Genomic DNA, 27586 nt, shown 5'->3' on the forward strand with positions numbered 1-27586 from the left:
ACACAGCTGTTAGCTCAGGTGAATCTTCCTAGGCGGGGTGGGAGGAGGGACACAAAGCAATCATACGACTTAGACATGTCTATTACATGAAAAGACAATTCTTCTCCTGTTAGTAATACCAGGCCGTTTTAATGAACTGAAAAATAAATCTAGAAATAACATTTCCTTGTTCAGTAGTTTGTTATTTCTATTACGGAGTACACCCAATATTATTTGCAAATATACTGCTGTCTCTATAGATTTTTATCTATTCTGTTTTTTCTCTAATATTTAAGACTTCTTTTAGATTATATTTAAGTTTCTTCAAACATCAATGGGATCAGAAAATGATGACCATAATAATTATGTGTAGGCATTCCAGATTACTTAGACTATGAGAATCTTACATTGCTCTCATAGGTGTTAGAAGGGGAATTACTGCTATTATTAAAAGTGTAAGTTATTGATATCAGATTCTGAAGTATATTAATAAATGTATATATCACTCCCTAAAAATATATTCATCCATCTTCCTGAAAATAATCAGCAAGTACTTTTACTAGTGTTCAATCATACGTGGTATTACAGAATGAACTAAATTAGATGCTTTATGCTTTATTTTCAGCATAGCCTGGAGTCTGGTAAATGTTCTCAGCATTACTGGATGACTATTACATTTTTCTATCTGCATATCAGTCCTAGAATGGCAGTTCATGCTGCCCTAGGGTTCCCTAATGATACTGTCACTATACTACGTTCTGCTCTCATAGAAAACTGCGACGTCAGCTCCCAAAAGGTCAACTCCTGCCTGGCACCTCCGGCTCAATGCCATGTAAATCACAATGTAGGCAGGAAGCAAACAGGGAGGCACTGAAAGCCTGCAGTGAGGAGGGCATGAGTCAGGCAGAACACACCACCACGTGGACACGCTAGTGCCAGCTAGTCTACTCGCTTATTTCCTTTCTATTTCCCACTTCCACAAAAACAGAGACCCATATAATAAATATTCATGGAGAAAATAAATCAGAGTGTACACGGCAAAGACGCAGACACTTCACATTTTCTTTTCTCACTAACATTTTACACTGCTCGGCAGTCAAGTTTGCCAATTGCAATTTTTTCCAGATACCAGGAACATCTCAACTAATGTCAAATTTGGACGAAAAAATGTAGGGAGAGATTCAAGTCATCTTTTGTTACCACTTAAAGCACCATTTAGTAAGAACATTATATTAACCATAAGGAAAGAAAAACAACTACGTACATTTTAAAGACATATTTACATCTATTGAAATAATGAATTTTAGAGATTTCCCTAAGACATCTATTATTCATTCACATATGGATTTTTGTTTTTCCAACAACAGCACTTAAAGGTTCCTTTAGGACTAACTTTTCTGTTGGTTTTTTTAAATGTGTAATGACATTTACACATTTTTAAATATATTCATAATTCAAAATTATTTTAAAAAATAATTTTGTCTTTGATATATTTTCCTGACATCAATTTTTATCATGAAAAATTTAAACAATTTAAGCAACTGAAAGCACCCTGTAACTCCTCTCTGTCCCCAAGAGAAGTGCTGGCAAACACTTCAACGCACGTTTGCGCCAATAATTTTTAGGCACACATACAGCAACAAAATGAATGGGAAACGTTTTCGTTTATAAACTGTTTAATTATAGATGGTGGATATTTTGATAAGACTCTAGGTCAATACATAACTTAATATTTTTAAATTTTATAATATCAAAAAGATTCTTGTGATTTTAAACATTAACTCACTTCAGAAAGGAGAATAACTCCTCATTTACGTCAGGGCTTAATGTAAAATCATTCCTAACACAAGTTCCCTGCTGGAGATCTATCTTTGACTGAAACTAAGGAATGGAGCAGATTTCAGATATACAGACATTAAGTCTTAAAAACACATTCAGATGAGTCAACTTGAAGGGTATCAGTGAAGGTACAAGTTGGAAAAAAGCTACCTAGAACAACAGTTTATCCATCTAGCATACGTACTATCAAGACTCCTCTGACTTAATATCTGCTCTGCATTTTAACTAAAAAAAATTAATAATCACCATCTAATTTTAAACATAGATTCAAAAGGATGATTTTCAATGTCATGAAAATTAAATACAATCCTAAGACCCATTTCTTAAGCACATTTTTGCTAAGTTACCGAAAGCTAAATAATCTGCTTCATGAAATAAAATAACATCTTCTTTTCTTAAGTAACTTGTAGAATGTCAAATAAACTGTTTTTATAGTATTTTACTTGGCAGTGTAGACATTATCTGAGTTAAAAACACTTAAATTACTTAGTAGGTTAAGTTTGCTTTTTTAAAAAATGGTTTCTTGGCAATACATAGGCAGGTTGAAAGCTGAACTAGCAAGGTTTATAAGAGTAATATACACTTAGTCGAATAAGAATAGCACTGCCTGAAGCTACAGCAAGATTAAAATTTACACAGATTAGTAACTGTCATGTTTCAGAGCTCACAATGTCTGCCAGTTAAAATTTGGGACACAACTTCCATCTGTATGGTCTATTTCCAGCATTCTGGGGATTTTTCCACTCTGGATAAAGAAAAATCTGGAATGAGCTATGTCAAAAAAGAAGACATGGGATTAGATGAAACTATCTTCATAAAAACAATTAACTTAAGTTATATTTATTGAAGAAACAAAACATATAGCTAGAGAAAACAATATAACCTGAGACATATTTAAATAACACTGGCGAAAACAATTAGTTGGAAAGTACAAAACTTGGTTATGAAACTTAGTGCTGAGACTTCTTGACTCTCTTTTCAAAGGGTTTTCTGGATGGCCAAAGGCCCATCTGTCAACCAGCAGCTACAATGCAGGAAAAACAAGTGTCAACTCATGCTCTCCAGGACGGTACCAAAGGGTCCCTCAGAGATTAAGAAATGAGTCAACAGAATGTCTGAATCCAGATAAACTTATGTGGGGACTCAGAACATATATTCAGCAGCATATACTGGAGTCTCTGCCTTCCTCGTTCTGAAAGCATCTGTATAACCTCATATAGAATTCACAGAAAAATAATCCTAACTCACCATACAATTAGATTATAATTTGCTCTCTACCCTGGCTATTCCGGACACTCATTTGTATTTTAAAAAAAAAAAAGATTAGGCTCTCTCTTTAGAGACTGAGACCCTAGCAGACCAGAGCATTTGTTTTCAGGTTTAGAGGAGATTAAGATAAGCCAGGAGTGAGAGGCATGCTCACATAAGCCAGCAATAAGGGACCTCCATGCCTGGAAGGTGGGAAACACACTATGCCAACCACCACATTAAAATATTTATGCAGTGCCAACAGGAAGCATAGTTCTCTATCATTCACGTCCTCGAGCTTAAGACAAAAACATATGGAGCCTAAAAAACTAAATAAAAAGACAGATTAACATGGATGGGAATTATTTTGAAGAGATTTTTTTGGTTGTAAATCTCAATCCTTGGCAGGCAGAGACTCCTGGTATTTCAGATCAATGGTGGTATTCTCAACCATGATGGAGCATCGACATGGCAGAGAAAAGGAAACGAACAGATCCGTAGGTCATGGCGAGGATACACACCTGGTCAGAACAGACAATCTCTCTGGGTGGAGGGCAGTGAGAGCCAAGTGGTACTGACATCACCAGCACATGGAGTTCAGATTTGATGGGAAGAGCAATAGAGCACAAAAGAGACATAATTCAGAGCATTGAGAAAGGATGCAGACAGTTGTATAGAGAGGGAAAACTAAAGAGAGCAAGAATAGCTATGAGGCTGTTTTGGCAACCCGAGCAGGAGAAAACAAAGCTTAGGAAATGGAAGCAACTCTCAGGCCAGGAAACTTTCTGAAGGCTTTGATGAAAGACAACACAGACAAGATAAAAGAATGACTTTAACAGAAAAATCAGAAAAACAAATAATTCTTTCATTTTTATTCAGATCATTCTGTATAGACCACAATGTTGTTTTTCTATCACCTTCACGATCTCAAAATAATATATCTTACCTCAGTTGCCCAACATAAAAATGAGTTTACCATGGACACATAGCATAGTCCTCGCCCTTACCTATGAGGTCAGTTGGGCCAGTGCCCAGGTTTTCTCCTCTAATTGTGACCTTTGTCCATGGTATTCCTTCATTTGGAGAGATGCCTGTCACAAGAGGGGGCTGTCGTGATCGAGACATTGTGCTTTGTTAAGCAAACTGGAGATGTAGTTACAGAAGTAATCTGTTAAAAGAGAAAGGAAAAAAAAAGGATTAGTGCCAACTGAGATTAGCATTGACTAAAAATACAAGAATGCTAGACATTCAGTACCAAAATATAAAAAGTATTCTTAAACACACAGTTTTGATTTTTTTAGCTGTGATTTAGCCTCTCTGCCAACATCTACTGAACATTCAGTTTACTAAGGACACTTTAGTTAGTTCTGCAAGAGAAATATCATAACAGTAACAGAAAACTAAGCCCTTGGTTCTAGAACTTTCAATATCATGACAGATAGAGCCTAATGTCACCATTTAGCTCCATGCCTACGCCTGCCAAATCCCAAATACACACTAAAAACTCTTCTACTCTGAAAGTTGTTTAAGGAAGATATTCTGATTCATTATATTCATAAAAATTAAAGTGCATTTATATTCCTACCGATGTACTGAATTTCACTTCATTTTTGCATTATACTTAGTAATAAGAACTCTTTTTTACTGTGCTCAAATAAATATATTGACATTGTTACAAAACCTAGAATGCAGACAGACATACAGGCAGAAGTGTGAATTTGCTAACTGTTCTAAATATAGCAAAGTTGCTAAAAGTGCAGCTTCTAAGGTCAAATACACCTGAGTTCAAGTCCTGGTGTTCCAATTTACTCATGCTGTTCTAAACCTCTGTTTTCATATACGTAAAATGGAGCTAATAATAGAACCTTTCATAAGGTTACAATTAAGATTACGTAGGATAATCCTAGCGAAGCACACTACGCAGCATATAAAAGACACCAACAAATAATACAAAACCTCACCAACAAGCCCCTGTGGAACACCTCAAGTGCTCAAGGCTGCAGATGCCCCAGAAGATGAAGGTGAGGTTCAGAGCACAACAAGGAGAACTCGCTGATTATCTCTATCTTTCTATAGTGAGAAGTTAGATGCCCCGGCCCCTGCCTTCAGCCTGCAGTCAGGTAGGAGATCAGAGGCATAGTCTCTGAAGAAACCAAAGAGAAGAAACCAGGACTCAGGAACAACAGGCACAGCAGAGGGGACTGTCAACCTGCACAGCAAACAGTGGACTTCCTCAGGCCGGTCCCCTCCCTGCTCTCACACCATTGTCAGCAGGTTGTGCAGACTGTTCCTGCCCAATTCCACCCTGTCTGGATAACTAGAACCTCACTCTCTGGAGAAACTGAAGAGCCCCAGGAAAAAAAGAACCAAAGATCCTGACATGGAAGGTTCTGAAGCTGGTACCTGAAGGTTACTGTAAATATTCAGTAAGATTACCTTGTCACGAAAAAAAGTTAATCTTGTCAATTTGCTGTTTTTCTGTTTAACCTGAGGGGTAACTCAAAGGTCACAGGATTTATCAGCTTGTTTTACAGAAGAGAATGGCTTCAAGGATCACCACATAACCAGCCCCCAGCTGCCACTGACCCCAGAAGTCAGACTGCCCAAGGGCTTATCTGGAGTGAAAGAAACACAGATTACCCCTTTGTTTCTCTAAAAGTCCTCCTGCCAAGCCCCTTAGCTCTACAAAACCCCCTCCTTTCTTCTCTTGTTAAGATGTATCTGAAAGAACCCAGGCTCCCACCTTCTCATTTTGGCCAATTCGAACAAATCTTTCTCTACCTCCAAGCACCGATGTCTCATTGTTTGGCTTACTGCACGTCAGACACAGGAACTTGCGATTAAGAGGTCTGGTATCAATCCTCCTGTAAGTGAGCATAAGTGAGGCCATCTTGTTATGCTAAATGGCCCCAGCCCCTCCTTCGTGTGACTACTTGTTGCTCTGCATGTACTCTAAAAAATTTACATGCTGTCCTGATTTATGGCCTCTGCTCACATATGTACTCCCCAATAGCTTGATAAATTGAAACTTTGTTCTATGAGTTTCTTTCCAGGAATAGGCTGACCACAGGCAGGAAACATACCTACAAGGTATCCATCATAGTTGATGGAAGAATGAAACAATGTGATGCCTGGAGCCCATCATGACTAGAGACCAACATCCCTGGACCCCTCCTCACTACCCATTTTCCCTATATAACTGCCTCAAGATTCTGTAATCCTGGAAGATGAGTTTTTGAGACATTAGTCACCCATCTTCCGATTAGCTGGCTAATCTAATTAAACTTCCTGTCTCGATCTCTACCTCTGTTGTGATTAACTGGCTCAGATCACAGTGAGCAGAGCAGCCCATTGCTTGGTATCACTCCCCAAAAAAGGAAGAGCAACTTGCAGTCACATCACTTAACAGAGAAGCCACTTACAAACTCTGCCCATACACAGACTAATCAGCTATTCACAGCCTCACTCTAAAAAACACGACGACAGCTAGAGGCTATAAGATGGTCAAGGAAAATATGTGAGAAAGAGATAGAAGTCAGATAAACTAAAAGATCCAGAAAAAATAGATAATGCAGGTGATATGGGCTGAACTGTGTGCCCTCAAACAAGTCACGTTGCAGTCCTAACCCCCGGAACCTCAGCATGTATTGAGAGATCAGGCCTTTAAAGAGGTGATTAAGGTAAAATGAGGTCATATGGGTGCCCTCGTCCAACATGACTGGCGTTGCTGTAAGAAGAGATCAGGACCCAGACACACAGAGGGACAACCACATGAGCACACAGGGAGGAGACGGCCATCTGCAAGCCCAGGAAAGAGGCCTCAGAAGGAAGCAACCCCACCAACACCTTGATCTTCAACTTCCAGCCCCCAGAATCATGAGAAAATACATTTCTGTTGTTTCAGCCACCCAGTCTATCAGACTTTGTTATGTGAGCCCTAGCAAACTAACACAGCAGTTAACAAAAGAAAAAAAAAACTCCAAAAGTATTGCAGACTTTGATCCCAAATCAATATCTGCAGAGGGAGAAAATTTTTATCCCTAAAAGAACAGGATGCCATGAAAAGGAATCAATCCAAGAATAAGAGCTCTTGAAACTTTCAAAAGAAGCAAGATTTGTATCACCCTATTAATGCAGGAATGACTAGTGGTTTAACTGAAGGTAGGAATAAAGTTGCACATAGGCAGCTGTGTTTGGGGAGTGAGGAAAGAGAATAAAGAGGGAGAAGGAGTTAAAATTTTTTGCCTAAAATTACTATCAACATAATGGCAGATTAGACACAGAATCTGGAAATGTGGAGGTGGATGCCAGAAGAGAGAGCTAAACGAGTTTGGGGTGTGTTGCATAAAAAAGAATATGACTGACCTTGGTCCCTGGTTTCTGGGAGGGAGACTCAAAATCCAAGAAGTTCTTGTTCTTCATGAGCCCTTCAGACCATACCTGAGTCTACGCTAACAAAACAACTCAAAATCAGGCCAAACCAGAAGGAGCAGCCCTGTGACTAGAGGGCTGGGGTTTTCCGCCATGTGCTATCAGGCTGCCTCCTATGGAAAAAAGGAGCAGGCTGGAGAGGGAGGTCAATCACATGGCCCAGGATGCAATCAATCACACTACGTCACACATTTAATACAATTAAAACAGCAGGACAATGACAATAGAAAACAAAGGACTGGAAAGATCTTACCCTTCATCCAATAAACCAAATGAGACAACTCAAGGTTCCTGAGCGTCTCTCCTTCCCTATCACACCTCCTGAACCAAACAGTCAGCCTCTTTCTGCCAGAATCCAAAGTCAACTATTCCTCTCAATGCTAGAGTAGCTCTCCCAGCTAAGACCTTCATCTCCTCTCCCTGGATGTTGAAACAGATTCCTAACTGGTTTCTTTGCCCCTATTACCTCTCCACTGCAATCCACCCTCAGCAAACACCAGAGTTAATTCTCCAAAATACAGATCTAATGCCTATCATGCCTGATTTAAAAAAAAAAATCTTCCATGACACCCCACTGCTCCAGTGGTCTCTAGTGCCCACATCCTTAGCATTTTATTAAAACCTGTCACAGCTACCCTTCTACATTTCTTACTTCACCCTCAGTCATTTCCCTCATTTATGAGACACTAACCACCTAAGCCCGTTCACCTGTTATGAACTGCCAAGTACTTTTATGCCTTCATGATTTCATTTGTCTTTTTTTCAATTAAACAGAAAGTCTTCCAAGTTTGTTAATCCTTACCAGACTTTCAAGGTCAAGCTTAAACGTCACTTTCTCTAAGAAAGTCTCCCTGACCACCCCCTACAATGTTTTTGCCACATAATTCTAATATTCATTGTGTTAAATCTTAGATATTACGTTTGCGTCTCCTTGTGAAGACACATGATGTTTAATCAACTCTCTATCCCCAATGCCTGTCATACATTACTCGACAGAAAATAAACACGCCGTACGACTGCTGAAAGCGGCTCAGTGAACGTCCTCTGAATGCCTCACAGTCTCAGCGGGACACTGGACTTACAAGAGGACAAAGAGAAGAACTGCGAGGGGGAGAAGACAGGGATGGGGGGAGGCATTAGGCTACACATGCAACGACAAAACAAACATGAAAAGACACTGTACACCACAGCATCAAAATAATAAAATAGGAATAAAGTTTCAGAAGAAGTGCAAAACTTGTACTTCAAAAACTCAAAAATGCTGTTGGAAGAAATTAAAGAAGACCTGAATAAACGGAAAGACATGGATAGGAAGACTCCATGTTGTTAAGATGGCAACACTCCCCAAGTTGATCTGTAAATAAAACGCAATGCCTCTCAAATCCCCAGCTGGCTTTTTTAAAGAAACTGACAAGCTGGTCATAAAATCCTATGGAAATAGAAAGGACCCTGAATAGCCAGAACAATCTTGAAAAAGAGGAACAAAGTTGGAGGACTCAATTCCTAATTTCAAAACTTACTATAAAGCTACAGCAATCAGTGCAGTGCCAGCATGAGGAGAAAGATACAGATCAATGGAATAGAATTCAAAGTCCAGAGAGAAAACCGTTACATTTATGGTCAATTGATTTTTGAACAATAGAGAAAAAAATAATCGTTTTAACAAATGGTGCTGGGACAACTTGATAACCACATGCAAGAGACCAGAGTTGGATCCCTTCCTTTATCACACACAAAATTTACTCCAAACACAATGTAGACTTAAAGGTAGAAGATAAAACTATAAAACTCTCTGAAGAAAACATAGAAGTAAATCTCTGTGACCTTGGGGTAGGCAAAGCCTTCTCAGATACAACACAACAAGCAACAAAAGAGATACATCAAACTTGATCAAAATCAAAAGTTTTTGTGCTTCAAAGGAAGGCCTCAGGAAAGTGAAAAGACAACCCGCAGAATAGGAGAAAATATTTGCAAATAATGTATCTGATAAGAGACTTGTACCTAGAACATAAAAGAACACTTACAACTCAATAATAAAAACAAGTAATACAATCAAAAAATGGGCAAAGGATCTGAATAGACATTTCTCCAAGGAAGATACAAAAATGTCCAATAAGCACATGGAAAGACGCCCAATGTTATTAGCCATCAGGGAAATGCAAATCAAAATCGCAATGAGATATCTTTATACCCACTAGAAGGCCATAATCAAAAATGCAAAACGTAATGTGTTGGCAAGGATGAGGAGAAATTAGAACCATTGTATACTGCTGGTGGGAATGTAAAAGGTACAACCACTCTGGAAAACAGTTTGGCAGTACCCTAAAAGGTTAAACATAGAGTTACTATATAATTTATCACTTTCACTCCTAAGTATTACCCAAAATGAAAACATATGTCCACACAAAAACATGTCCATGAATGTTTAGAGCAGTATTATTAATAATAGTCAAAAGTGGAGTAAACTCAATAGTCTATCAAGTGATGAGTGGGTAAGAAAACTGTGGCACATACCTATACAATGAAATATTATTTGGCATGAAAGAAAAAAGAATGAAGTACGGACACGTGCTACAAAACAGATGATCCTTGAAAACGTTACACTAAGTGAAAGAAGCCAGTCACAAAGAACTACATTCTATGTAATTCCATTTATATATAAATGTCTGGGATCTACAGACTGGAAAGTAGATTAGTAGTTGCCTAGGGCTGGGTGGGAGGTGGGGGAAGGCTGGGAGGAAATAGAGAGTGACTGTTAATGAGCGTGGCCTTTCTTTCTGTAGGGATGAAAGCTCTAAACTTGATTTTGGCCATGGCTGCACAACTATGTGGCTATACGGAACACCACTGAATTTTACGCTTTAAATGGGTAAACTATATAGTACACGAATAAAGCTATTTAAAATGACAATTGAAAAAAATTCTTCAGATAAGTTCAGGGAGGAATATAAAGGTTACAGTACTTTACTAGGCTGTTTCAGAGAACTTCAAAATCACACAGTACACACAGAGATTGGATACCCAGTCTTCACCTGACAGAACACCCCAGTCCACCCAGCACAGGGCAGCGAAAACACAATCATAAAGCCACAGTCTTATGGCTTGAGGAATCAGAGATTGACCTTTGGGCCAACAGGGTAGCCAGAGAGAGAGAAACGAAATCCTGGAGAGGAGGGAGCCACAGAGGCAGAAGGAATATGACTGAAAGCCTTGGCTGACGCCTGAACTGCACATGCACAGGATGCGCGGGAGAAACACCAAATAGCATAGTGAAGGGCAACAGGTTGAAGGATGGAAAAAGTAAGCAGTGATCGCAGCTGCTGCCCACCACAGGGGAGGCAAGAGTCTGAAATGCAGATCTAGTCAAATTAACAATACCTGCAAAAAAAAGTCAACACTCCTGAGAATAATAAAACAGAATCCAAAGTCTCTAAAATGTATTATCCATATTCCTAGGATACAATAAAAATGACTGGACTCATTAAAAATAACTGAAAAATATGCAGACCCTAGTCAAGTACAAAGCAGACAATAGAAACATCCCCACAAGGTGAGCCAGATCAGAATTAGTAAACAAGAATCTGAAAGAGTCTATAACAGGCTCCTAAACAAATATATGATCATAATGAATGAATATATGGCTATTAGAAAGAGCAGAATTGAAACTATAAAAACAAATAAAATGCAAATTCTAGAACTGACACATACAATATCTGAAATGAAAAGTACACTGATTGGATTAAACAGAAGGAGGAAGTTGAAGAAACAGTCAGTGAACATAAATGAAACCGGTAAACAGTTAGTTATTAATGATTACATAGCTAATAGCTAAAGGTTTTTTCTTTTTTGCAATGACTGACTATAACTTTTAGCTGTTTAACCTGCCCACTGTTAACTGGCTGCTCAGGCAACATGCTGACTCCCACACGGCTCCTACAGATAACGTCTCCCTGGAGCCTGGGTCACAATGGTAATGGGTGTGTGAGCTGTTTTTCAGGAATTAGAACCCCTTGTCCAGTTCAGGCCAGTTGAGACCACGAACCCATCAACTGTGTAAGTGCAGATGCCCAGTAAGTGACCTTTTGATATCAAGAGGCTAAAAATTCCACCCCCAGATCATGCTCACACCACCATTCTGTGAACATGGGTCCTATGGAGAGGCGTGGGGTCTGACCACACCTGCGCAGATCATCAATTCCCTCACCTCGCCTCACCTCCAGTCACCTCTGTCCACACTTGAGACCGCCTTGCCGCCTTCCCCATAAATACCCCTGGATCCCCATTTATGGAGAGGAGGACTTGAGACTCGTTCTCCTTCTTCCTCACCTGGCTGCCTCATGATTAAAACCCTCTCTTTGCTGCAATCTTGTCATCTCAGTGACTGGCTTTCTGGGCAACAGGCAAAAACAAACCAGATCCGATAACACAAACACAGATCAATAGAAAGTATCTAATATGAGGAATAGGAAAAAAAGAAAAGAAAGCGAAGAGAGATTCCGCAACACAGGGACAATATCAAGTGCTCTGATATAAGTGGAGTCCCAGAGGAGAGAAGAGAAGGAACAGAGCATAAAATATTTGAAGAAAATATGAGTGAAATTTTCCCAAATTTATTGAAAACTATTATTCTAGACATTCAAGAAGTCCAGCAATCACCAGGCAAGATAAACACAAACAAAACACACCTAGACACACTGAAGTCAAACTGCTGGAAATCAAAGATAAAGAGAAACTCTTAAAAGCAGCCAGAGGAACAAAATGACACATTATACAAAGACGAATGACAATACAAATGATGATATCTTCTAATTAGCAAAACTAGAGGCCAAAAGACATCTTTAAAGTGCTGAAAGAAAAAAAATATCAGAAATGAAGGCTTTAAAAAAGGCATTTTCTGGTGTCAGGAAGACTGCACAGCCATATGCAAAAGAATGAAACTGCATCCTTATCTTACGCTATATACAAAAATCAACTTAAAATGGATTAAATATTTTAACGTAAGACCTGACCCTGTAAGACCCCTACAAGAAAATACAAGGGGTAAACTTCTTAACATCAGTCATAGTGATGATTTTTTGGATTTGACACCAAAAACAAAGGCAACAAAAGCAAAATTAAACAAGTAAGACTACATCAAACTGAAAAGCTTCTGCACAGCAAAGAAAATCATCGACCTATGAAAAGGCAACCTATGTAATGGGAGAAGATATCTCCAAATCATGACACAGGGTGGCAAAATGGATTAAAGAACAAGATCCAACAATTTGTTGCCTACAGGAAACACACCTCAGCTCCAAGGACAAACACAGGCTCAGAGTGAAGGGGTGGAAGACAATACTCCAAGTTAATAGCAAAAAGAAAGCAGGTGTCGCAATGCTTACATCAGACAAAACAGACTTCAAAATAAGGCAGATAAAGAGAGACATAGAGGGCCGATATATAATGATCAAAGGGACACTTCATCAAGAAGAAATAAGGCTGATAAATATCTATGCACCCAACACAGGAGCACCAAAGTTCATAAAGCAACTATTAACAAACCTAAAAGAAGACATCAAAAATAACACAATAATAGTAGGGGACCTCAACACCCCACTCACATCAGTGGGCAGATCATCCAGACAGAAAATCAACAAAGAAACAGTGGAGCTAAACGAAAAGCTAAAACAACTGGACTTAATACACATATAGAACACTCCATCCACAGACAGCAGAATACACGTTCTTCTCAAGCGTGCATGGAACATTCTCAAGGATAGACCATATGTTAGGAAACAAAGCAAGCCTCTACACATTTAAAAAAAGTGAAATAATAACAAGCATCTTCTCCCATCATAATGCCCTAAAGCTAGAAATTAATTACAAGAAAAAAGCTGAGAAAGGCACAAGGATGTGGAGACTAAACAATATGCTATTGAACAAGCAATGGATCATTGAAGAAATTAAAGAAGAAATCAAAAAATACCTGGAGACAAATGAAAATGATAATGTGCCATACCAACTCACATGGGATACAGCAAAAGCTGTTATTAAGAGGGAAATTCATTGCAATAGAGGCACACCTTAACAAACAAGAAAAATCCCAAATACGCAATGTTAAACTACACCTAACTGAATTAGAGAAAGAAGAACAAAGCCAAAAGTCAGCGCAAGGAGAGAAATAATAAAAATCAGAGCAGAAATAAATGCTATTGAAACAAAAAAGGCAGTAGAAAGGATCAATGAAACAAAGAGCTGGTTCTTTGAGAAGATAAATAAAACTGACAAACCCCTAGCCAGACTTACACAGAAAAAAAGAGAGAAAGCTCAAATAAACAAAATCAGAAATGAAAGAGGAGAAATAACAACAGACTCCACAGAAATACAACCGATTATAAGAGAATACTAGGAAAAACTATATGCCAGCAAAATGGATAACCTAGAGGAAATGGTTAAATTCTTAGACTCCTACAATCTCCCAAAGCTTAGTCAAGAAGAAGCAGACAATTTGAACAGACCAAGCACAAGGAAAGAGATTGAAACAGCAATAAAAAGCATCCCAAACAATAAAACCCCAGAACCAGATGGCTTTCCTAGGGAATTCTACCAAACTTTCAGAGAAGATTTAATACCTATCCTTTTCAAGCTATTCCAAAAAATTAGGGAGGATGGAACACTTCCTAACACATTCTACGAGGCCAACATCATGCTGATACCAAAGCCTGACAAGGACAACACAAAAAAGGAGAACTACAGGCCAGTATTGCTGATGAACATAGATGCAGAAATTCTCAAAAAAATTTTGGCAACCCGAATTCAGCAATTCATCAAAAGGATCATATATCATGATCAAGTGGGATTCACACCAGGGACACAGGGATGGTCCAACATCCGCAAGTCAATCAACGTGATACACTACATCAACAAAATGAAAAACAAAAACCACATGATCATCTCAATAGATGCAGAGAAAGCATTCGACAAGATCCAACACCCATTTTTGATAAAAACCCTCAATAAAATGGGTATAGAAGGAAAGTACCTCAACATAATAAAGGCCATATATGACAGACCCACAGCCAACATCATACTCAATGGACAAAAACTGAAAGCCATCCCTCTGAGGACAGCAACAAGACAAGGGGGCCCACTTTCACCACTCCTATTCAACATAGTACTGGAGGTGTTGGCCAGAGAAATTCGGCAGGAAAAAGAAATAAAAGGAATCCAAATAGGCAATGAAGAAGTAAAACTCTCGCTGTTTGCAGACGACATGATCTTACATATAGAAAACCCCAAAGAATCCATAGAAAAACTATTAGAAATAATGAACAACTACAGCAAAGTAGCAGGGTATAAAATCAACATAGATAAATCAGTAGCATTTCTATACACTAACAATGAACTAACAGAAAAAGAACTCAAGAACTCAATCCCATTCACAACTGCAACGAAAAGAATAAAATACCTTGGGATAAACTTAACCAAGGAAGTGAAGGATCTATACAATGAAAACGACAAGACTTTCTTGAAAGAAATTGACGACGACATAAAGAGATGGAAAGATATTCCATGCACATGGATTGGAAGAATAAACATAGTTAAAATGTCCATACTACCTAAAGCAATCTACAGATTCAATGCTATCCCAATCAGAATCCCAAGAACATTCTTCACAGAAATTGAACAAAGAATCCTAAAATTCATATGGGGCAACAAAAGACCGCGAATTGCCAAAGCAATCCTGACCAAGAAAAACAAAGCCGGCAGAATCATAATCCCCGATTTCAAAACATACTACAAAGCTACAGTGATCAAAACAGCATGGTACTGGTACAAAAACAGGTCCACAGATCAATGGAACAGAATTGAAAGCCCAGAGATAAAACCACACATCTATGGACAGCTAATCTTCGACAAAGGAGCAGAGGGCCTACGATGGAGAAAAAAAAGTCTCTTCAACAAATGGTGCTGGGAAAACTGGACAGCCACATGCAAAAGATTGAAAATTGACCATTCTTTTTCACCACACACCAAAATAAACTCAAAATGGATCAAAGACCTAAAGATTAGGCCGGAAACAATAAGTCTTCTGGAAGAGAATATAGGCAGTACACTCTTTGACATCAGTTTCAAAAGCATCTTTTCAGACACTATAACTCCTCAGTTGAGGGAAACAATAGAAAGAATAAACAAATGGGACTTCATCAGACTAAAGAGCTTCTTTAAGGCAAGGGAAAACAGGATTGAAACAAAAAAACAGCTCACTAATTGGGAAAAAATATTTACAAGCCACTTATCCGACAAAGGGTTAATCTCCATAATATACAAAGAACTCACACGGCTTAACAACAAAAAAACAAACAACCCGATCAAAAAATGGGCAGAGGACATGAACAGACATTTCTCAAAAGAAGATATGAATATGGCCAAGAAACACATGAAAAGATTTTCATCATCGCTAATCATCAGGGAAATGCAAATCAAAACTACACTAAGATATCACCTTACACCCGTTAGATTGGCAAAAACATCCAAAACCAAGAGCGACAAATGTTGGAGAGGTTGTGGAGAAAAAGGAACCCTCATACACTGTTGGTGGGAATGCAAACTGGTACAGCCACTATGGAAAACAGTATGGAGATTTCTCAAAAAGTTAAAAATAGAAATACCTTATGACCCAGCCATCCCATTACTGGGTATCTATCCTAAGAACCTGAAATCAGAAATCCCAAGAGTCCCTTGCACCCCTATGTTCATCGCAGCATTATTTACAATAGCCAAGACGTGGAACCAACCTACATGCCCAGAAACTGATGATTGGATAAAGAAGATATGGTATATATACACAATGGAATACTACTCAGCCATAAAAAAAGACAAAATTGGCCCATTCGCAGCAACGTGGATGGACCTCGAGGGTATTCTGTTAAGCGAAATAAGCCAGTCAGAGAAAGATGAACTCTATATGACTCCACTCATAGGTGGAAGTTAATATATTGACAAGGAGATCTGATCGGTGGTTACCAGGGAAAAGGGGGGGTGGGGGGAGGGCACAAAGGGGGAAGTGGTGTACCCACAACATGACTAACAAAAAATTACAACTGAAATCTCACAAGGTTGTAATCTATCATAATATTAATACAAAAAAAACATAGAAAAAAAAAGCATTTGACAAGATCCAACAGTCATTTATGATAAAAACGCTGAACAAAATGGGGATAGAAGGGAACTACCTCAACATAATAAAGGCCATATATGACAAAGCCACAGCCAACATCATAGTCAAAGGGAAAAAACTGAGTGCCATCCCCCTGAAAACAGGAACGAGACAAGGATGCCCTCTATCACCACTCTTATTTAACATAGTACTGGAGGTTTTGGCCAGAGCAATTAGGCAAGAAAAAGGAATAAAAGGAATCCAAAAACGGAGGGAAGAAGTGAAACTCTCGCTGTTTGCAGACAACATGATCTTATGTATAGAAAACCCCAAAGAATCCATTGGAAAACTTGTAGAAATAATCAACAACTACAGCAAAGTTGCAGGGTATAAAATCAATTTACATAAATCAGTAGCATTTTTATACTCTAATAACGAACCCTCAGAAAAAGAACTCAAGAACACAATACCATTCACAATCGCAACAAAAACAATAAAATACCTTGGGGTGAATTTAACTAAGTGAAAGACCTCTACAACGAAAATTACAAGGCTTTTCTGAAAGAAATGGATGACGACATAAAGAGATGGAAAGACATCCCATATACATGGATTGGAAGAATAAACATAGTTAAAATGTCCATTCTACCTAAAGCAATCTACAGATTCAACACCATCCCAATCAGAATCCCAGTGACATTCTTTACAGAAATAGAACAAAGAATCCTAAAATTCATATGGGGCAACAAAAGACCCCGAATTGCTAAAGGAATCCTGAGAAAAAAGGAGAAAGCTAGAGGCATCACAATCCCTGACTTCAAAACATACTACAAAGCTACAGTAAACAAAACAGCATGGTCTGGTACAAAAACAGGTGCACAGATCAATGGAACAGAATTGAAAGCCCAGAAATAAAACCACACATCTATGGACAGCTAATCTTCGACAAATGAGCTGAGAGCATACAATGGAGAAAAGAAAGTCTTTTCAACAAACGGTGCTGTGAAAACTGGAAAGCCACATGGAAAAGAATGAAAATTGACCATTGTTTTTCACCATTCACCAAAATAACTCAAAATGGATCAAAGACCTAACAGGTGAGACCTGAAACCGTAAGGCTTCTAGAGGAAAATGTAGGCAGTACACTCTTTGACATCAGTATTAAAAGGATCTTTTCAGACACCATGTCTTCTCAGAGAAGGGAAACAATAGAAAGAATACACAAATGGGACTTCATCAGACTAAAGAGTTTCTTCAAGGCAAAGGAAAACAGGACTGAAACAAAAAAACAACCCAATAACTGGGAAAAAATATTTGCAAGTCATACATCTGACAAAGGGATAATATCCATAATATATAAAGAACTCACAGAACTCAACAACAAAAAATCAAACAACCCGATCAAAAAATGGGCAGGAGACAAGAACAGACATTTCTCCAAAGATATACGGATGGCCAATAGGCACATGAAAAGATGTTTATCATCGCTGATCATGAGGGAAATGCAAATCAAAACTACACTAAGGTATCACCTTACACCCATTAGAATGACAAAAATAACTAAAACAAATAGTAACAAATGTTGGAGAGGTTGTCGAGAAAAAGGAACCCTCATACACTCCTGGTGGGAATGGAAACTGGTGCAGCCACTATGGAAAACAGCATGGAGATTCCTCAAAAAATTAAAAACAGAACTACCACATGATCCAGCTATCCCACTAATGGGTATCTATCCAAAGAGCTTGAAGTCAGCAATTCCAAAAGTCCCATGTACCCCAATGTTCATTGCAGCATTATTTACAACAGCCAAGACGTGGAAGCAACCTAAGTGCCCATCAACAGATGACTGGATAAAGAAGATGTGATATATACATACAATGGAATACTACTCAGCCATAAAAAAGAACAAAATCGTCCCATTTGCAACAACATGGGTGGACCTTGAGGGAATTATGTTAAGTGAAATGAGCCAGATAGAGAAGGACGATCTCTGTATGATTCCACTCATAGGAGGAATTCAAAAATGCAGACAAATAGAAGAGATTAGTGGCTACCAGGGGAAAGGTGGGGTGAGGGGTGGGCACAAAGGGTGAAGCGGTGCACCTACAACACAACTGACAAACAATAATGTACAACTGAAATCTCACAAGATTGTAACCTATCATTAACCCAATAAAAATTAAATTTAAAAAAATTGAAGATTGCCAGACTATCAATTATTTCTCCTCAAATAACTAAAAAAAAAAAAGAAAAAGAAAACTGGCTACAACCCCAACACAGAAACCTAATAGAAATTATGCCGGTTTCTGGTTGGAATGGTGACAACATTCTGGAGCCAAGTGCTAACATGCTTTGGTTTAAGGGATGGAAACTAACCCGTGAAGATGGCAATACCAGTGGAACCATGCTGCTTGAAGTTGTGGATTGCATCCTCCAGCCAACTCAGCCAACTGATAAGTCCTTGCATCTGCCCCTTCAGGACAACTACAAAATTGACAGTATGGGCACTGTGCTGTGGGCTGAGTGAGACTGGTGTTCTCAAACCCAGCATGGTAGTCACCTTTGGTCCACTCAACATTACAACTGGAGCTTTGAGTGAAGCTCTTCCTAGGGACCACGTGGGCTTCAATGTCAAGACAGTGTCTGTCAAAGATGTTCATCGAGACAAGGAGGCTGTTGACAGCAAAAACGACCCACCAATGAACAGCTGGCTTCACAGCTCAGGTGATTATCCCAAGCCATCCAGGCCAAACCAGCGCTGACTTACGCACCTGTGCTGGATTGTCACACAGCTTATCCTGCCTGCAAGTTTGCTGAGCTAAAGGAGGTTGATCATCGTTATGGGAAGAAGCTGGAAGAAATTCTTGAAATCTGGTGATGCTGCCATTGTTGATATGGTTCCTGGCATGCCCATGTGTACTGAGAACTTCTCTGACTATCCTCTTCTGGGTCGTTTTGCTGTCCAGGACATGACACAGACGGCTGCTGTGGGTGTCATCAAAGCAGTGCACAAGAAGGCTGTGGGAGTTGGCAAGGTCACCAAGTCTGCCCAGAAAGCTCAGAAGGCAATTACGCTAATACCTGCCTCCCTCCTCTTAGTCAGGGGTGGAAGAATGGTCTGAGAAATTGTTTGTCTCAACCAGCCATTTAAGTTTAACAGTAAAAGACTGGTTAACGATAACAACGCACTGTACAACCTTCAGAAGAAAAGGAGAATATTTTGTAAACCATTTGTTTGTGTGTTTGTGTGTGTGTGGCAGTTATCAGTTTTTAAAATCACTATTTTTAAATGGAAACTTGACCAAAAATCTGTCACAGAATTTTGGGACCTATTAAAACAAAGTTTAATGAGAAAAAAAATTAAAAACAGAACTTCCATACGATCTAGCAATGCCTCTTTTAGATATATCCAAAGGAAACAAAAATCATTATCTTGAAGAGATACATGTACTCCCAATGTTCATTGCAGCATTATTCACAATAGCCAAGATAGGGAAACAACCTAAGTATCCAACGATGGATGAATGGATAAAGCAAATATGACATACATACACACACACACACACACACACACACAATGGAATATTATTCAGCCTTAAAAAAGAAGGAAATCTTGCCACTTGTGACAACGTGGATGAACCTGGAGGGCATTACATACTAAGTAAAATAAGCCAGACAGAGAAAGACAAATATCGCATGGCATCACTTATAGGTGAAATCTAAAAAAAAAAAAAGGCTAACTCAGGGCCGGCCTGGTGGCACAGCGGTTAAGTTCGCACGGTCCAATTCCCAGGCGCAGACCTAGCAACACTCATCAAGCCATGCTGTGGCAGGTGTCCCACATATAAAATAGAGGAAGACGGGCATGGATGTTTGCTCAGGGGCACTCTTTCTCAGCAAAAAGAGGAGGATTGGTGGCAGGTGTTAGCTCAGGGCTAATCTTCTTCCAAAAAGAAAACAAGGCTAACTCAAAGAAACAGAGTTGGATGATGACTTTTGGGGGGGGGGGGATTGGAGAGAGGATGGTAAAAGGGTATAACCTTTCAGCTATAAGATAAGCGACGTCTGAGGATCTAATGTGTAACATGGTGACTATAGTTGATAATACTGTATTGTATAATGGAAATTTGCTAAGAGAATAGAATGTAAGTGTTAATACCAATAAAACCAAGCAAAAAAAAGTAAATATGAGAAGTGATGGATGTGTTAATCAATTCGATTATGGGAATCCTTTCACAACATATATGTATATCAAATCATCACATTGTACACTTTAAGTATATTACAATTTTATTTGTCAATTAAACCTCAATAAAGTGGAAAAACAGGCATTTTTAAATAAAGGAAGTTCACTGGGAACAAATCTGTATGACAAGAAATGCTAAAGGAAGTTCTTCAAACTGAAGGAGAAATGCTATCACATGATAACTTGGAAGGAGATTTTATAATGTGAAAGGATGAATTCATCAGAAGGACATAATCTAAACTGTGTAGACATCTAATAATAGAGCTTCAAAAAGCATGAAACAAAAGCTGTAAGATACGGAGAAATAGATAAATCCACAATCATGGTTAGAAATTTTAACATGCCCTTTAAGTATGGATGACAATTAGATTAAACCAACAAACCAACCAAAATCAGTTAAGGCTATGGAAGAAATGAACAACAGTACTCAGCATCTTGACCTAACCGGCATTTACAAAACTCCTTTTCAAGTGTCTACAGAATGTTAACTAAACAGACTTACATGCTGGGCCATAAAATAAGTCACAATGAATTCCAAAGACTATGAAGGAATTAAACTAGAAAGCAAGAGCAACAAAATATCAAGGAAAGTGTCCAAGTATTTGGAAATTAACATACTTCTGAATAACCCAACAGTCAAAAAAGAAATCAAGAAGAAAACAAGAAAATATGTTGAACTAAATGATAATGCAAATACAATAAAAATTTTCCAAAATTTTTATTTGAGTGTAGCCAAAGCAGTGCCTTAAAAGCTTATATTAAAAGGAGAAGGATTTAAAATTAAGGATCTATGTTTCTACCTTAAGAAATTAGAAAAAGAAGAGCTAATTAAACCCAAAGTAAAGGTGTAGGGAGGAGGAACAAAGGAAGCAGAATGAGGAAAATAATAAAGAGTAGAAATCAATAAAACAAAATAAAAATGGAGAAAAAAACTGTAAAACCAAAAATATTTATGTAGAAATTAACCAAATTGATAAACCAAGCAAAGCACCCCTTATAAAAAGAAACAAATGACCAAATTCAGGAATGAAATAGGGGATAATGAGAGATACTAAAGACATTTTTTAAAGAGTAATAAAGGAATTATGAACAACATTATGCCTATGAATTTTACAACTTAGATAAAATAGAAAAACTCCCTGAAAGGACAAGTTACAAAACTAACAAGATAATCAGAAAATCTGAATACCTTCCCATTTATTAAATAAATTGAATTCATCATCAAAAAGTTTCCTACAAGGAAACTCGAGACCTAGATGGTTTCACTGATGAAATCTATCAAACATTTAAGGAAGAAAAAATACCAAGCCTACATGAATTATTTTAGAAAAGAGAAGCGAAGGGAAAACATCATGACCAAGCGGGGTTTACTGCAGTCACACAAAGGTAGTTTAACTTTTAAAATCCAATCACAGTAGATCACAGTAAAAGAACAAAGAAAAACCACATGTTCATCTAAACAGAAGTCATCGACAAAATTCAACACCTATTCAAGATTGAAAACTCTCAACAAATTAGGAATAGATGGGATCTCCTGAATCAATGAAGGACAATAATGGGGATGGAACCCATCTAACATCATACTTAATGGTGAAATACACAACGCTTTTCCCCTAAGACCAACAATAAGGCAAGGATGTCTCTCTCATCTTGTCTGATATAGATAACACTGTTTGAGAGGTTCTAACCAGTGCAAAAGACAATAAGGCAATTAAGCTAAAGAAATAAATGACACAAAGATTGCAAAGGAAGAAGTAAATTTTTTCTATTTGAGGATGACATGATTGTTTATAGAGAAAATCCCAGGGAATCTGCTTAGCCACTAATAGCACTAATAACTGAATTTACCAAGTGCACAGCATTCACAGTCAATACATAAAAATTAGTTATTTTTCATATTCTAGTAGCACATAATTAGAAAACGAAATTTTAAAAATTCTATTTTATTTTTCTATTTGATAAAAACCAAAATACTGGGCCAGCCTGGTGGTGCAGCAGTGAAGTTCACATGTTCCACTTCAGGTGCCCGGGGTTCACTGGTTCGGATCCCGGATACCGACATGGCGCCACTTGGCAAGCCATGCTGTGGCAGGCATCCTACGTACAAAGTAGAGGAAGATGTGCACGGATGTTAGCTTAGGGCCAGTTTTCCTCAGCAGGGGGAAAAAAAAGAGGAGGATTGGCAGCAGATGTTAGCTCAGGGCTAATCTTTCTCAAAAAAAATTTTTTTTAAAAACCCAAAATACTTAAAAATACATTCAACAAAAGAAATGCACAAAACTTCCACACTGAAAACCTCAAAATATTGCAGAGAGAACTAAATAAGTGAAGATCAACAACATGGCTATGGATCAGAAGACTCCATGTTATTAAAATATCAATCTCCCCAAACTGATGTAGAAATTAATACAAGCTTATATAGAGAAATTGGCATGCTAATTCTAAAATTTCTATAGATATTCAAAAGACCTAGAATAGCCAAAACAACTTTAAGAGGTGAAAAAAGTTATAAAACTTATAGTACATGACTTCAAGACTTACTATAAATTGTCTGCAGTAATCAAGACAGTATGCTGTTGGCTAAGAATGGCCTAATGATCAGCGGAAAGGAACAGAGCTCAGAAATGGACCGACACTGACACAGCCAGTTGATTTCTGACAGAGGCACCAAAGAAATTCAAGGGAAAGAAAAATACTTTTATCAAATACTGTGGAAACCACTCGGTATCCACATAGGGGAAAAAAACTTTAACTACAACCTCACATCACTCACAAAAATTATTTCAAGATAGATCATAGAACTAAACAAAAAACTAAAATTATAAAGTTTATGAAGAAGATAAAATAAGAGAGTATCTCCACTACCTGGGGATAGGGAAAGATTTTTTTTTCACTATAACAATAACCATACACTGAAAATCCTGATATATTTAGACCTCATCAAAATTAAAACTTTCTTAGCAAAAGAAAATAGGCAACCACAGACCAGCAGAAAATATTCTCAATAGATACAGCTGACAAAGGAGTTTGTACAATGAACATGTAAAGAATTTTTTCAACTTAATAAGACAGACAACCGATTTTTTAAAAATGAGCAAAGGATCCAAAGATATTCTTCACAAAAGATGTATGAAGTCACAGTTTTTAACAGATATATATGATATATATGATTGATAGATTCATAGACAAATGTACATATTTGGTACACTGTGTGTGTGTGTGTGTGTGTGTGTGCATCCTAACTCTGTACACTGAGAGCCTACAAGCAGCAATACAAGACTAGTAATGAGCACACCTAGCTTCCAAATACCATTGTGTAATAAAAGGAACCAGAGTCCTTGGAGAAATGGCTGATTCCAAGTCTGAGGCAGGGCGAGTATAGGATAAGCCTGAAACATTTTGTTGTGTCAGTAAGGAAGTACTCAAAGAATGATGAGAACATGTCAAAAGGTAGGAGCCACACTGAAGGGGCTCCCATTGCCCAAATCTAAGAGAATCTGAGCATCAAAAAAAATAATAGCAAAAGAATATATGTAACTCCATCCTAATAATATAAATCAATGAACAAATACATAGGGAAGAAAAGAAAGCTCTCCCTTACTATAGAATGTTAACTAATAAATAAGGAAGTTAGGATGCAATTAGAAATTATCAAAGGACACTAAAACTAGTGTTTGGCAAAAGAATATTTACATAGCCTCAAAGTATCTCTCTACAAATTGACTGATTACAAAGGGAAAAATAGTAAGTTTACAGAATAAAGATCTGACAAACACCACATTAACCAAGTGATTAAAATTAAAATCACCACTGTTGAGACAGACATCATGCCCTTCTTGATAGGATACATTAGGAAGAATCTAACGTAACTTCTGTAATGTTCCTGCCAAACATGCATAACCCAAATGTAATCAAAAGAATCATCAGACAAACCTAAACTGACAGATATTCTACAAAATAATTGGCCTGTACTCTTTGAAAATGTCAAGGTCAAGAAAATCAAAGAAAGGCTGAAGTACTATTCTATATTAAAGGACACCAAAGAGACATTATGAGTAAAAGTAATGTGTGATTCTGGATGGATTCCAGAACAGAGAAAAAAAAATGTTCTATAAAGTACAAAATTGGAAAAATTCTGAATTTTTCCATTTGAATTTGAACTCTGGATTAGATAGTGTTATTAATGTTAAATTTTCTGCCTTTGATAACTGTACTATGATAATATAAGAGAATGGTCTTGTTCTTAATAATTACATACTGAATATTTAGGAGCAAAAGGATGATGTTTGCACTGTGTTTTCAAATGGTTCAAACAAATATACACAAACAGACTGACAGAATGGTGAAAACAAATGGGGAAAAAGTAAACAACTGGTGAGACTAGTTAGAGAGTTTACAGTTATTATTTACTATAATTAAGAAAAAAGGTTTACAGGAGTGAGTTACTTTACTCTTAAAAGTTTTAAGTAAGTTTGAAGTTATATCAAAATTAAAACATCAAAAATAATGCTTTGGTAATATTTTAAAATAAAGCAAAACTACATCAAATTAACATTCTCCTGCTAATTAACACATAAGGCCCCCTGTTAGTCAAAATCAAAAGATAAATATTTATTTTCACATTTAACATTAGCAAAATGCACAAACAAGCGATGAATAAGATGATATTAAATAACAGTCATACTAGGTGATTTAATAGTTAAATACACATAAAATTATAGACGTTTCAGAAATAAGTATTCTTTTAATGGGAGCATAATATTGCTCTCTCTCTAAATATGGACAAAAGAGTAAAAAGCGTGTTCTGAGAATGTGCTTGAAAACTATTATAAATTGATAAACCCGAAATTTAGTAAAGTAACACATATTAATAAAAACTTTCAAGAGAGCAAAGACATATTTCAACACAAAGTTCCAACAACTGTTTTAATAAACAGAAAATTATATTGCCCCAAAGATACCATAACACTGCAGGGAAAACAAATATAAAGGAAAGAATGAGTACTTAACATGCCTCATTGATTAATGTCTACAAATGAACTCTTGACAAAGGAAAATACTTCATTCAACTGGCATGGAAAATTGGACCACCACTGAGTGTGATTTAATTATCTTGACATTATTAATCCCTATCCCCAGTATTAGACTATAAAATAGATAAGCATGTGGCTTCAACTGATTACTTTCAGAATCCAGCCTAGTTCACACAAAGAATCAAATCTTTAAACAGAAATATTCTATAGTTCTTATTTCCAGAAAAACAGTAGGATCAAGACTTTGTAAGTAAAGAAATTACCACTGACATTAATATTATTGAAAGGATGATTAATAAGATCACACTGCCAGCTACCCTTGACATGGCAGTTTTGATTGTCAGCAGGAGGGTACACCTGGATCTCACAGAATCAAAGCCAAGAGGCTTGATCCAATTAACGTCTAACCTGTCACCTGAAGAAACTGTACCCCAGAGATGGTAATTATTGTTTCAAGGTCACACATCTAATTAGTTACAAAACAGACCAGATCCTTGGTTTCCTGACTCACTGGAGTCTAACATTACTCTTTCCTTTACGCCCACCCTGCATCCTATGAGGTCATCTGTGTATCTGACAGCCCATATTCTAAGAACCTTAGCTATTTCTTAGGTGACTAGAATACTGGCTCATCCTGGTGTGAAACAGAAAAAACCTAGAATACTTCTGGTCTCAAAGAAAAGCAACCAAAATGAAGCAGGACAGGGCATTTCTAATTTACTCCCAATACTCCAAATATATTTTAAGGGCATTTATAGAGGATCATAAAATCTTAACTATGTTATCCTCAAAGTTTGCCCAAGTAAAACAAAGTAATGTCTGGTAAAAACAGGTAATGTCTGGGCCACTATGGATAGTCATGAATCAAAACGTATTATCTATTTTCTTACTTATGATTGAAGAGTACAGCTCTCTTCCAGACATATAAGTCAAGGCAGCTGAAAATCCAGTGTTCATTATATTGGTTCATATGCAAAACTTAAACGGCACCTCCTTTCCATGAAGCATCACCTACACAGCCCCAAACGTGGACAAACCATTATCTCAGGAAGACCATCAAGCCGTTTCATTTAGAAATATAAGAATATTTGCTGCACAATGCAATGTCCACAGTACATAAAACAGTGCCTGCCACACAGTATGCATTCGGTAGTTATTTGTAGAATGAAGTAGGGAAAGACAAGTGTCTCTTCAACATACCTCCAAATGGAAGCATCCTGCATTATGGATAATGTTGTTATTTTCAATTTCACAACCCATGCCACGCTAACAAGAATATTTTTAAAGGAAAAGGCTCATCTACAGTTGTCATTAAGTGCCTACAGATTTTCCTCAAAGATTTTCCAAATGCAATAAAACAATAGTTTTTGAAAATCTGTCATAAGATCTTTATTATGTAAATACACTGAACAGAGGTCAACAAAAGTTTGTCTCTGCCTGTCATAAACCTCATTTGTTTAATTAAAACAATATACAGTCTTCACATTACACAGCCACGGAAGATCAGGAAAGAGGTAAGGAATAAACCTACCCTAAAAGTACACACCACAAGCTCATTTTATCTTTTGAAAGCGGAACAATGGAGACAAGAGGTAAAGTAGCTATTATTACTCACGTAAGGAAAATTACCACGGATAGAGAATAAGCTACTTTTATTAGGGAGTATCCTTG

At 37.5% G+C, this 27586-nt stretch overlaps 1 protein-coding gene and 1 pseudogene across 37 annotated transcripts in view; one reads left to right on the forward strand and one right to left on the reverse strand.

Moving 5' to 3' along the window:
- Window positions 1–27586, reverse strand: part of EXOC2 (exocyst complex component 2) — a 212947-nt gene that overhangs the window by 153224 nt on the left and 32137 nt on the right. For 26 of the 37 annotated variants that reach the window (XM_070583938.1, XM_070583949.1, XM_070583937.1 and 23 more), the window contains one exon: window positions 4074–4234. In XM_070583938.1, coding sequence (XP_070440039.1) covers window positions 4074–4191 — 118 coding nt within the window. In that variant the 5' untranslated portion in view covers window positions 4192–4234. Of the gene's footprint in view, window positions 1–4073; window positions 4235–5027; window positions 5682–5809; window positions 5931–7431; window positions 7611–26323; window positions 26494–26805; window positions 26922–27586 lie in introns of those variants that run through there. The other 11 variants (XM_070583957.1, XM_070583946.1, XM_070583931.1 and 8 more) reach the window with 8 other exon arrangements.
- Window positions 18933–19758, forward strand: LOC103558778 (elongation factor 1-alpha 1 pseudogene; annotated as a pseudogene).

The sequence above is a fragment of the Equus przewalskii genome, chromosome 19 (assembly GCF_037783145.1).
Source record: "Equus przewalskii isolate Varuska chromosome 19, EquPr2, whole genome shotgun sequence".
Taxonomy (NCBI): Eukaryota; Metazoa; Chordata; class Mammalia; order Perissodactyla; family Equidae; genus Equus; species Equus przewalskii.